Source organism: Pseudorasbora parva, chromosome 1, assembly GCF_024679245.1.
Source record: "Pseudorasbora parva isolate DD20220531a chromosome 1, ASM2467924v1, whole genome shotgun sequence".
Lineage (NCBI taxonomy): Eukaryota > Metazoa > Chordata > Actinopteri > Cypriniformes > Gobionidae > Pseudorasbora > Pseudorasbora parva.
In genome coordinates this window covers 50,593,131-50,606,921 of record NC_090172.1, presented here as the reverse complement: position 1 = coordinate 50,606,921, position 13,791 = coordinate 50,593,131, and the positions used below count along the sequence as shown (strand labels likewise).

At 36.8% G+C, this 13,791-nt stretch overlaps 1 protein-coding gene across 4 annotated transcripts in view; it reads right to left on the bottom strand.

Moving 5' to 3' along the window:
• Positions 1-13,791, bottom strand: part of arnt2 (aryl-hydrocarbon receptor nuclear translocator 2) — a 92,402-nt gene that overhangs the window by 39,884 nt on the left and 38,727 nt on the right. For all 4 annotated transcript variants that reach the window (XM_067444967.1, XM_067444958.1, XM_067444982.1 and 1 more), the window contains 3 exons: positions 10,072-10,137; positions 5,724-5,809; positions 1,333-1,409 (listed from right to left, as the gene is read on the bottom strand). In XM_067444967.1, the coding sequence (XP_067301068.1) occupies positions 1,333-1,409; positions 5,724-5,809; positions 10,072-10,137 (229 nt within the window). The remainder of the gene's footprint in view (positions 1-1,332; positions 1,410-5,723; positions 5,810-10,071; positions 10,138-13,791) is intronic.

Below are 13,791 nucleotides of genomic sequence, written 5' to 3'. Positions count from 1 at the left end.
TATCATAACTCATCAAGATATCAAAGATAAACGCACCTTAGATCATTGGTTTCAAATCGGCTGTAAAGCAGCTTTAAAAGAAAATTGTGTCATTGCTCAGCTGAAGTCAGTTCCGTTGTAAAGATCATCAATTATTAAAGGGTTATCCCATGATTTACTGACTGATTAAAGTCATCCTAGGTGTACTCTATATGACATTCTTCTTACAGACAAATAAAATCTGAGTTACATAAAAAATGTCCTGGCTCTCCCAAGCTTTATAATGGCAGTGACTGTGACTATAATGGGTCATTTTCAAGTCCGTAAAAGTGCATCTGTATGTCATAAAACTGCTCGGAACGGGGGTAATAAAAGCCTTCTGATGCGAAGCGATGTGTTTGTGTAAGAAAAATATCCATATTTAAAACTTTATAAAGTAAATTATCTAGTTTCCGGTGAATCGCCTTCCATATTTAACTTACGGAAAAAGTGTAGCGCCTCTCGCAGTTCAAAATGCAGTTCATAGCGCAATCATTTTGAACTGCGAGAGACAGGTGAACTTTTACAGACTTTTAGGAGTTTTAGTTATTTGATGCTATAAAATTGGGGGGTGTAATGTCATGATTGACAGTTGAGATTGAGATTGTTTATTTTAAACCAGATTTTGACAGGCACCAACAGATTTTTTTCGGGATTTTCAGGAGGAGATTGGATTTCATTTCTAAGTCCTGCTTCATACCACAGTTACATTAATAATAATGTAATATATTCGCTCATTCATGAACATGACTTCTATTCAAGTCCAATAGATTCCTTTCCATCGGCTGTGAAGGTGAAGAGTCACGACTGCAACTCCCATGATTCCATGCTCATTCACAGCATCACAGAGCTGCGCCTTTGTTTTGAATAAGTGACTAAACTTACATACGATGCATTTAAATTACTTCATTTAAGGGGCGGCAGTGGCTCATGTAGATTGTCTACAAACTGAAAGGTTGGTGGTTCGATCCCCAGTTCCACCTGACCAAGTGTCGAGGTGTCCTTGAGCAAGACACCTAACTCCAGCTGCTCCCGACGAGCTGGATGGCGCCTTACATGGCTGACATCGCCGTTGGTGTATGAATGGGTGAATGTGAGGCAAAAAATGTAAAGCGCTTTGGATGGCCATAGAGTCTGTTAAAAGCGCTATATATATGCAGTCCATTTACCATTTGAACTATAAAGCAGTTTTCATCCAAACCATTTGTTAGTGTGTTATGGAGGCTTTCTAATATGGTGTTATGCAGTTAATAGTGTGTTCTATTTGGTTGGTAATACCCATGTTTTTGTTGCATTTAAGGTTGACATACATACCTGCAGTCTTCCAATCGCAACCAGGCAGTATTTACTGGTTTGACCTGCTTCCGTATCTTCATCCGGAATGGTCATGCCTGAAAAAAGACGTACACAAGAACAGTCATTTGTCCGAACAAACACTGATGTCACACTAAAAACATGTGGAGAGATCAGAAACAGTCACAGTAAGACTCTAGCATTGTCCCGATGACTAACTTGTTTATTACTACTTCCTTTTTCCAATGAAACACTCTTTTGCAACACCACACAAGGACCTGTTTGGGAATCTTTACGCAAAATGGGTTTTTAGTTGCATTAATAGCATCTGCTTGACATTTTTGTCAGCGTCTCCCTGAGTCATCAGTACAATCGGAGTCTTTTTTTGAATTATTTTAGTAGCCCAAAACCAGTAGCAAGGCGGTTATTGTTCTTGGACATTGACGCACAGTGTTTATCTGGAGTAAACTCTACATGAAGTCACGGCAAATGAAGATCAGGGCGGAGGAGCAATTCGTGTCCTGGAGTTTTGTTTAAGCAAAAACAAAGCGTTTAATCTCTTTTTAATTACATTAACGATTTCTCGTCGACACACTTCCTTCTTTGCTTTGACCTCATTACGGTTGATGGCTAAAAAGCTTTTCAGGATACAAGGGTCTGTGTGATTAATTTAAAGAAGAGGAAAAACAAATATAAGAGAGTGAGAGAACAAAAGTAGTAAAATTCCTATAATACTTTCACAATGTATAAGTTTGCACCTTTATTTCCAACATATTTTATTTAATGTTTTTCATACTAAATGCTATTTTTAACTTCTTTCATCCTCAAAATAACTTGGCTTAATCAATCATGTGAGTGTGCGGCAGGACTATTGGTTTGTCAAGGGAATAGAACGCAACAGATTTTTTTAACAATAACTTATGAATCTTTTAAGACAGACCGATTGTAAGATACGAGGCTGTTAACTGATGTTTGTTAACTGACATGCTTTTGTAAAAGCCATAAGTCTGCATTATTTTAACTTATTTTTCCAATTATTGTGTTCAACAGGAGCATCCCAGGTGAAAAACTACATTGATTCTTCCATTTTTCAGCAGAAAAACTCCACCGATCAGAAAAGGTTCTAATTTTGTAATTCACCTCATAACTGGTTGATTTTGTTCATGGCTTATAACTTTCAGATTTTTTAGAAATCTGTCTGGGAAAAATTAATGGGAAAAATACTTCCAAAACCAAAGGACATTGAAGTAGCCAGGCAGTGTTGCACACCAATGACAGAGATATTTCTCAAGGTTAGACTGTTTTAAACCAGTAACTTGACCAATTCATTTAAAGAGTCACTTCTTAAGACTTCAAGTGATGTTTGATTTTTATCACATTCAACAAAGACAACATATAAATATTTACAGAATAATACAAATATAGAATAGAATTTCATTGTCATTATTTCATGGTCTGTTTCCACATTCGCACTGCAAACTGTCACCTCGAGTAAAACACGACTCAATTCATCAGCGGTGCAAGGAACGCTAGTTTGCAAAACAAATGACTGTAATACAAATAAACAGGACTGGCTGTTTATACATCACTGTTTACTCTGAATAAATGACACATACAGGAGAAAAAAACTTCTCTACAATCAGGCTGCATACTATGGACAGATGCTCTGCAGTTTTGAGTTAATTTACTGTCTTTAATTGCCAAAAACTGACATTATACAAGCAGACAGGATTCATTTGGTCGCATATAATAATAAAGTAATAAAGAGCACATAATGTGTTTGCGAATGCTATGGAACTGATCAACAATCCATATTAGGAACATCTGGTGTGGCCAGAGCTCTTACTAACATTAATGCACTGATTAACATTGAATGTGATGAAAATGATACAATCTTTGCTTAGATCACCACATTCCATTTTGACACAATAATGGCTCACAATCAAGCACTGCGAGTTATTTTTATCCTTACATTGTGCCATTATGCAACAAACAGGATGTCGCGCATGTGTAATTAATGTTTATGACGCAGACATATGGCAAATTTGTAGGAGATGTGCTCGGAGGATACCTGGAGAACCTCCAGCCAAGATAAGAGGCAAAAAGTTCACGTATGGGGCTCTGAGTTTAGAATTGCTCAATTCTCTGCTCTTTATCTGTCTATTTCTTCCTTTCACACAGCACACATGCTGTCGTACTAATAGGAATCGCAGGCCAGGGGGGATCTTGCGTGCCGATGTCATATGGGAGTCATCCAAAACTCCAGACAGTTCTGCGGACCGGAGGATTCTAAAAGAATTTAACACCAAATTCCAGAGGTCTAATAGTTCAGGGAGTTCAAACACATGTTCAATGGTTCGGATTGCGAGTTCCATAATACTTCTGCTCCTGATTCTGATATTGATTAAGTAATATTTAACATTAAAATTACATTTTTTGAACCAGTTCATTTACATGTACAGGTAACACTTAGCTGCAGGGGCGGCGTTTACATACGGCAGAATATGGCAGTTTCCGTACCCTGGCATTCAGACAAGCAGGGGAAATAAATAGCTCATGATGCTGCTAGTTAGTTCTGTTGCAGCTTTGAAAAGCAAATTTAAACAGCCTAATGCCGTGTCCTAACCAGACGCGTTTTTCTGCACCAAAACAGACTTGACCTGAGATGAATTAATCAAAAGTCACAGCCAATCAGATGAGCGTGCAGGCGGGTTCTCCCTGCAAGCGCACTGAATGATTTCACAGCGAAATGGATTAGTAAAATATTGAACTTCCAAATATTACACAATGTTAGCATGATTAAAAATGCATACTGAGTGACTGAAAAGAAACTTTTAATCATAGAATACACTTGTTTGTTCACCTTGATTTGACAGTTCGAACATAGCTAGTTGTTTGCTTTAATTTGCTTTAAAACACATTAACATGGAAAATATATTTTTTATTATGTTTGGTTACTTCACAATGAAGGCTTACAGGGCTGTTTAAGTATGTTCATAATTTTTTTTATTGTTAACTCTGTTGATAAGTTTCTTTTATTTTGTTTATATACAGGCTAATTTGATTATTTGGGAATGTTGTTGTTGTGTGGCCAGAAGGACTTATGCCATACCCTAGGTTTTTGCGACATGCCGCCACTGCTTAGAAGTAAGGTTGCATTTGTTAAAATGTCATAACATTAACGAACAATGAAAATTTTAGCTGATGCTCATTTCAACATTTCTGCATACATTTTTAGGTCATACTTTAGTTTAGGATCCAATTCTCACTATTAACTAAATATTAACTATGACTTTTGCCTAGGACTGCTTATTAACATTAACATGCGTTTATAAAGTATTAATAAACGGGGAATGAGCGGGGAATGATGGGATTTGTCAGCTGCACCTCCACTGCCAATGTAAATTAATCCATTGGGAGTCACAGGACTTCAGAAATCATGTTCATGGATGAGGAGTTTTATAACCATTAGGTTTGATCACATGAATTTATTTTTACTTTAAAATTACTAAACTCATCAAATTAAATTACTACTCATACATGTCGCTTTATTTGTCTAATTAAATGGTGGGGTATTGAAGTGGAGTTTTATGTGTTCAAAACAATGATACTAAAACACATCTGAATATACATCCACTCCATTTCCCAAAAGGCTGACTTATTATTTATGCTTGACAGATACTCTATTTAATTACACTGCCATAGACTTGCCCACCTATCTAATTAAACACATGCAAGTTGTCTGTCTAGTTGAAAGTGGAGTGGAGTGCTAGATGCTACTATTTCCGCATTAATTTAGAGGGGAAAAAAGTGTGCTGCAAAGTGTACATCTACTTCTGCTGCGTTTTCCGACACTCATTGTTCATGAGAACGGTTGTGTTTTTGTGATAGAAGGGGTGACTTTTTCATTGAATATTCGAGCTGGATTAGTTACTCACAGATTCTGTCATAGCCGTTGCCTGGGTTACGTATTTGTGGGGCGGAGCTATCAAAATCAGGGCGAGAGCCTTTTGGGGGTAGGGGCGTGTTTGTTTTGGTGATTTGAAATATCATTTTCCCACCTTAAAGTAACAGGATCTTATTGTCAAGTGCTACCCATGTAAAAAAATAAATAAATAAAAAAATCACTAGAATAAACAATTACAGCTCTGGAAAAAAATAAGACACCACTTAACATGGATAAAGTGTTAAGTGGTATCTTCATTTTTTTCAGAGCTGTATATAAAAATAATTCCATTAGCATATAGATTAGCATGAATTGATTTCTTGTAGTTATTTACTCCCTAACACAGTTACACTTCTGAGTATTTGTTTGAGTCTCTCAGAATTGTTTGTATATTTGTTTCTCTCTGATTCAGTGGCTTTGAACTGAAAGAGATGCCAGCGTGTTTGGAGTGTGTTTGTATAAGTACCCGCTGGCGGCCAGGCCTTGATGTAGCCAGTACAGTGCACGACAGAGTACTGCGCCTCCCCCTCCTTAGATGGGCCAAGACCATTTCTGCGAACCAAAGAGAGACACAAAGAGAATGAAACAAACAAAACACGTCTGGTACTTGTGTTCGGTACATTAAAGTTGGCATTCGGGTCATATGAGGATTATGGTCTGCAGGATCTGATTTGGAAAGCCGGCACGAACCTCAGCAAAAATGTTCCCTTTAGTGTTCCACATCAAAACAAAACGCAGAAGCACAACAACATGGCTATCTGCAAACATCAAGATTATTTTAGGTTTGCTTTTCCACAGATTGTATTTTAATACCATTTTTAAAAGTTTGGGGTCGGTGCGATTTTTTTATGTTTTTGAAAGAAGTCTCTTCTGCACCCCAAGACTGCATTTATTTGTTCAAAAACACAACAAAAACAGTAATATTGAGAATTGGTTTCTATTTGAATATACTGTAGTTTGTTAATGTTTCTCGTCTTGTCACTTGTCACACGTCTTGTAAATTTCTATATTTTCAATTCAAAATGGCGATATTAGATAAAAGTTTCCATCCCTGATTATTTCTATCAGTCGTTTAACATTTCTCCCGTATAATAATACAAGTTTAGTTCAGCTACTTACATCTTATCTAGCACTTTTATGAACTACAGAATAAGTACACATACATACATGCAGACAATTCAGCTATCTCCAGAGGAAGCAAAACAACATTAACAGAAATATTGACTAAGTATAGGCTTCTGAGCTTAGGAGATATTAAAAAAGTAAGGGGAAACCACATTTTCATAATATCCATCAACTCGGAGTCAGACTTTTTTTTACTTGATCCATTAATACAAAGAACTTTGTGTTTCTTTCTCATGATGTTCTTCTGGCACTCTGATCCCTGTCAAATCAGCCAAGATTCGTGTAAAATTATTTATTTCAGTTTATTGCCGTTTAATTATCTCAACTAGCAGAGCTTGATGCTAGCTACGTCATGGCATTTACCTTGCATTAATTATTTCATTCTTGTTTATGAGCACAACTGGTTGAGCATTGCGCAAGCAACACCGGGTCATGGGTTCGAATCCCGGGGAAAACACATAAGTCATTTTGGATTAAGCATCTGCAAAGTGGGTGGATGGATGGAAATAAATCTATATTTATTTTGTTTAAGAATTATTATTTAACAAACTCCCTCATCTAACACTTCTCACCTCATTTTTTCTTGTTTCGTGAACTGTACGACAGGCCTTTGTCATTTTTGCATAAAAGCTTGACACGTATAACATTTATCATTTAGACATCTGAAATGTACTTTTCTCACAGATGTTCCTGGAAGAGGTGATTCCTGCATTCCAGAGCTGTCACGGCCCGCAAAACACACAGAGCTGCAAGTTTGATGCAGACAAAAAACATGCCTGCCATGGAGAGGAGGGCAGTGGGTTCAACATCAGGGGGTCAAAGGACAAATTACCGGAGGAATGAAGAGGAACATCGGCGTTACATTCTCAGGAACAAATTCTAGGAATTTTCTTTAAGGAACAAAATTCCTAGTAGTCACTTCTGAGAATGTAATGCCAAATGATCTAGTTGACAAACTGATGCTGAAAATTGCCGCAAGACAAATTGGAATTCCCAGATAATAATTTCAATAATTGGGCATGTTTGTCATTTACACAAGGCCACAAATGTGTCTCTGCAAAACGAATATAAATCTGATCTTTAATTCCCATGCTATTCAAATATAACGGTGTTCACGTCAACGAGAGCAAATGATATTCACTTCATTTTATTTATTATCTGTCAATTTCAAGAATCGAAGAGAATGAAATGAAACGACATAATTGGTAAATGATTTCGTCTCACTACTTTTATTAAAGATGTTTGTGTGTTGATCATCTGCGACCTTGCTAAGGAGATATTAGCTACTCGTGTTGCACGAGTTGCAGTAGCACTGTCATATCGGTCTATAATATGTCATTTACACTTTGCATTTACACATGGCCAGTTTCGTCTGGAATGAATCTCAGTCCACATCCTGAAGTGATTTGAGTGAACGGATGTAAATTGGTCTCAAAAGCGCTTTTGGAGGGCATTTACACCTGGTCCTCTCATGATTGGATATCTAATCAGAGAAAATGCATGAAATGACCAGGTGTAACCATGCCGATTGATACACTTCGTGCTGCTATACTTTTATTGAATATATAGTAAATTCTTAAAAGTAAATCATGTCGTTTTAGAGTAATTTCCACCAGACATATTTAATAATATTGACGTTAATCAAACTAGTTCATTTAGATGTTACTACATCAGGCACATTTTTACTGTAGGTTACCTGACAAAACATGCTTACAGAGTAAAGCCATGAGACTTAGCACTGTTTGTGCTTTAATGGGTTCGATTAGAAGGCTATGTACACACTGTCAGGCCAAATCCAATTATTTGTGTGAGTATCCGATTGGAATCTGATCAAAAATGATTGATGTCCACACTGGTTATCACAACTGCTCAGATCCGATTTGTGTGTCCATGCACCTCTTTTGTTTTCGGGAATATCTGCATTGGTTTCTAAGGCAATGAAAAATTCTAGTTTTACATGGTGTCAGAAAGTCACATAAACCACGGAAAATCTGATCAAAGCGGTCAGACTGAAACAAATTTCCAGAAATTTGATTAAACGAATGTAGCTTGAAACGGATTTGTAAACATTGCATTTCACATGATTTTTAGCAGTTCACACTTGCTAAATCTGATCGGATTTCAATCAGATATAAACAAAAATCGGATTTGGACTGAGAGTCTGAACATAGCCTTAGTGGCTCATGACAAATCAGATCAGTCGTCATTTTTAACTAAGTATGTTTTATAAAGGCTTTCATGACCTTGGATATTTTCATTTGTATGTTCACAACTATATATAGTTGTGGGCTGTCATTAAGGCTGTCAATCGATAAAAATATTTAATTGCGATTAATCACATTGTTGAATCTCAGTTCTAAATGTACCTTAAATTAATATGTTTTTACGATTTAATACTCTAATCAACATAGGTATGGACAAATATGCATGCTTTATGCAAATGCATGTTTATTATTAGTGAAACCATAGTTATTTAATTATAATCAATAATACAGCATGGAGAATAGACATGTATCAAAAGTCACAGATGTTTATCAAATAACTAATTCATGTCTCTTAAGCCTAAGCTTAAAAATTCAGAATAAGCAGTGATTTCTCTCATTTTAAGAATATAAATAAAGGTAGTTTTTCCACTGGCAGCTTAATTCAGAACAGGGCACAGTTCGTATGAAAAATTGGTAATGTGAAAGCTGTCATGCGGACCTGTCAGCGCACCAATAACACACCATACACGGAGGAGGTCCATATTCCACGAGTAGGAATATAGTGTGGCCTCTTTAAGAGATGCGCGCTCCCTATTGAACTGCCAGTATTGTGTGTGTGTGTGTGTGTGTGTGTGTGTGTGTGTGTGTGTGTGTGTGTGCTCCGAACTGTGCCACGTTTCACGTGAACAGTGTGAGAAACACGGGATTGCTCTTGTTCAGAAAAGTTACCTGCGTATTCGTTTTAGCTGATTGTGATTATTTAGTTGAGTAAAACACATGTACTGTAAGTGGTAATGGTGACAATGATTTACCTGAGCGAAAGTAAGCTTCAGTGTATCGCGCTCGGACTGCAGAGAATGTGCTCAGTGAAAAAACACACACTTTTCTTTCGAGCTGGAGTCTAATAAAAAGTTAAGCAGAAAATATGGTAGCTTATGTAGGCTATAACTGCACTTGTTTCAGAGTAATGGTATTGTTAACCCTTTGTTAACAATGTTTGCTGCTGCATCCTTTACGTCTATGGCTGATCACGATTTTTTACAACTACGGGCCATGGATCAAACAGAAAATGCACGCTGCGTTAATCGCGTATTAATAAAATTAGTGCCGTTAATAATAATTTGCGTTATTAACACGTTAATTTTGACAGCCCTAATATTATATATATATATATATATATATATATATATATATATATATACACACACACAGACTTGTAATGTTTTTGTTTTACCATGTTCATGAACATGCATTGCCCCTAATAAAAAAACTAAAACATATGTATAAAAAAATAAATATATAAATATATAAAATAAAAGGGTAAGCCGAAACATGACAAATGAATTAGTAATGCTAAGTACTACTTCATGAGTTCTATTTTGAATTAGAATGAGATGTTTGGTTGATACTGTAGGGTTGAATAACTACCGAATTGGGTGCAAATGTAAGATTAGCAAACTTCTTTGGGAAAAGAGATAATCATACCTGTATCTCTTTCTCATGCTGGACAACCGATTCAGTGAGATATGATCCAATGGTGCACTGCCACACCTAAAGAAACATTTAAAAACATTAAAGTTAATTTCTCATCATAAATTAAAAAGAATACAAAATGAATACACCTTTTTGTAAAAGTTAGGAAACCTCTTAGATTCATATTAAAAGATTCATTTTAAAGCCACACTGTGTAGTTTTTCCACTTCTAGCGGTCACCTATTCAAAATAGTATAGTAAAATTGTAGCTTGATGATGGGTAGATTGAGCGCAAATTCATGGGAGATGTCATCTTCACCTCACAGCTGACTGAATAGAATCGAGACGGGACTCAATCGAGAAATCATGTTCATGGATGAGATTATTAACATTATCAAGTGTTGTTGAAGCACAACGTGGCAGCTGGAGTGATTGCAAATGAGAGAGGAGCGCGACGCGGCTCAACAGCAGCGGGACTTTTATTATGCCACAGTCACAACTTCTTCCTTTCAGAAAACAAGATTTAAACAATGAGACTAACCGTGTTGAGCTATAAAACAATAATTTGTTTTCTATCAATTAATGCATCTAAAAAGTTGTTCCCTTGTCTAATAAAACATATAATATATTAAAGGGTCTCTAATGCTTCCATGGTTTCTAATAAAACCGGAAATCGAAGGTAACGCTGGTATGATGTCATTGATAGGCGACACACGGATGTGGTCCATGTCCTGGTAAAAAAGAGGCTTATTTCTCTGGATTTAACCATTCTTGGAAACATTTGGGTTATAAGTACACAAGTCAACAAAATATATAACATTGTTCTAATGTTTTTTGGATATTTTAATTTTAATCCAACATAGTGTGCCTTTAAATATGTACTCAGAGGTTATGCTCACAGATAAAAAAAGAAAAAGAAAATACAGACAGTTAAATTTGTTTAAAACCCACAACAAAATTATGATACGCTATGGCACAAATTATCACTTACATAAAACAATTTTTTTTACTAATGTAGTTGACTAACACAAGTTCATAAATGAACCCTAACTGTAAAGCGTTAACATGATATCTAATATTTTAATTACAATACACTATAGGGACTATATCTATCTATGTTTATCATGTGAATGCAGCTAGTAAAGACAATGCTGTGACCTGAGATCTCTGACACTGTTGAGGGGTAAAATAGTTCACATCTGTTCTAACTCGAGCTGTTTATCCCCCAAAATCATTTCCATTAGACCTGGCATGACAAAGTATGTTGTCCCTCAGGTCTTTGTCAAATAGTTTGTCAAGTGTTCATGAATGCAAGGTATGCAAATAAACAGCATGTATATTTTAAGATTAAAGCAAACGAAACGTCCTTCAGAGTTGAGTCATGATGTTGAATAGTGTTCAGATAAACCATTGTATAAGAACTTTTAAGAATGAAGATCATGTTCTTAAGGGGTTCTGTTTATCTCAAGTGTTTTTACACACACTTGACAAATGCTCTCATCCGCTAACATGCGGTTTCAATTTGTAAGACAGCAACGAATAGAAAACGTTAAACACGAACACATTCTTGATGTTGGCAAATCTTACAATTAAGTTCTGAATGTAGCACAAAGACCTGTGGGGCTTAATCATACGTTAAGTCGGAATTTGCTCGTCATGGTTTATAACTTGAAATAGCACGGACATCCGAAACACATTCGGGAAATGCATGTTTTCATCTGTTATTAAATATAGACCATTGCAAAACAACATCATGAATAAAAACACCTTTAAAATATAAAGTGGGAAGGACAGGAATGTTCAGCAACAACAACAGGCTTGCTCTCTGTTCGCCTCATTGCTAAAAAATCCCATTATGAATGCATTTTGTTAATGTCTTAAAAGTTTATGCAGGCTTTAAACTGAAATAGTAAAATTATATTGTTATGATTAGAGTAACAGATGAACAAACTACACTTGAATGAACAGAGAAATGCTTCATATAGGAGTACACATCATAACTGAAGAGGATTTTACAAGGGAAACAAGCAGACAGTCTATTAATGTTGTGCAGATTGATAATAGTGGTTCCACAACACCTTTAAGTAGAGAGTAATTTCAGGCCTAAATAAATAGATTTATTTATAAGCAGTGATGTAAATATTAAAGGGGTACTTCAGCGCTGGGAAGAAGAATTTGTATTTTAACTGGGTCATTAATGTAGTAGAAGTGTGAAATTATTTTTGAATTTGGTGCTTTCTAGACTGAGAAAAGACAGAAAATGTATTTTTGTCTCATGGGGATGAAAGACTACAATTCCCAGAATGCTTCGCTGCCCCGTGAGGCCACTCCCAAAGCCACCGCTACTGAATCACTTTTACTTTCCCACCACCGTGTTCATCGTCATGAGTTAGAGTTCAGTTAGAGAACAGACACTACAATTAAAAACTGACAGTGTCTGTTCAATATATTGTGATTTAGCCGCTGAGGAAGTGTTAGCACAAATGCAGCAGGAGTCAGATTACACACATCGTGGTGAGCTGAATGAGCTCTCGTGATGAGAGCCGAGGTAAATGTGTCCACACTCGTGGAAGTAGTTCTCAGCGCGTGTTCAGTCTGGCACGTTTTCAGTTCATGCCTTTGGAAGATTAACTTTCATAGGAATTAACTTGAGAAGATAAAATACTCACTTTGCTCCACCGGCCGCACCGTTTCCGTGAATGCCTGAGCCGAGCTGAGCTGTGAGTGTGACCCCATCCCCCATGTGAGAGTTGAAAACATGCGGAAATAGCTCCCTCTGCTGGCTGAAGTCTTTAGCGTCTGGCCAAACGTTTTACCGATAACGAAAATCGACGATTTTCCGGAGTAATTTTTCCAGAAATAAAATGCATAAATCTCTCGTCTCAGGGGAGATTTCGTCTTCTGAGAGGGGGGAGCACGATCATTCTAATATTCTCCAGGGTTTCTACTGATAGAAAGCCATATGCTAATCGTTTAAAGGTCCCGTTCCTCGCGATTCCATCTTTCAAACTTTAGTTAGTGTGTAATGTTGCTGTTAGAGCATAAATAATACCTGCAAAATTATAAAGCTCAAAGTTCAATGCCAAGCGAGATATTTTATTTAACAGAAGTTCCCTTTCAAAGCCTACAGCGAACGGCCGGTTTGGACTACAGCAGGAAGTGCAGGGATGTAATGACGTCACTAGAACCGTTTGTTGACTAACCCTCCGCCCACAAGAACACGCAAAAAAGAGGGTGTGGTCTTGTTGCTCTCCCACGCGGAGAAGAGTGCACATTCAGCGCTTGCATCTCCCCGTTATGGTAAGAGGCAGGACCTTTCCGGGCAAAGTGCACTAAGCTGCTGTCCAATCACAACACGGGAAGCGCTGGCCCAATCAGAACTCGTTACGTGTTTCTGAAGGAGGGACTTCATAGAACAAGGAAATCATCAGGCCGTTTTTAGGACAGAGGAAACAGCGCTGTACAGATAAGTCAGTTTTTTTACACGCGAAATATGAACTCATGTTATATTGCACACTGTAAACATAATCAAAGCTTCAAAAAAACGCGAAGAACGGGACCTTTAAGTAACCCTTTAATTTACACCACAAGAAATACTTCAACCTGATGATAAACCCGATAAAAGGACAACTAGGTATCTGAATATCTAAAAAAGAATCAAATAAAAAAATTCTTGAGAAGACTAAAGTCACCATAAAATCAAAGTTGGCAATCCTTATTTTATTGGAAAAT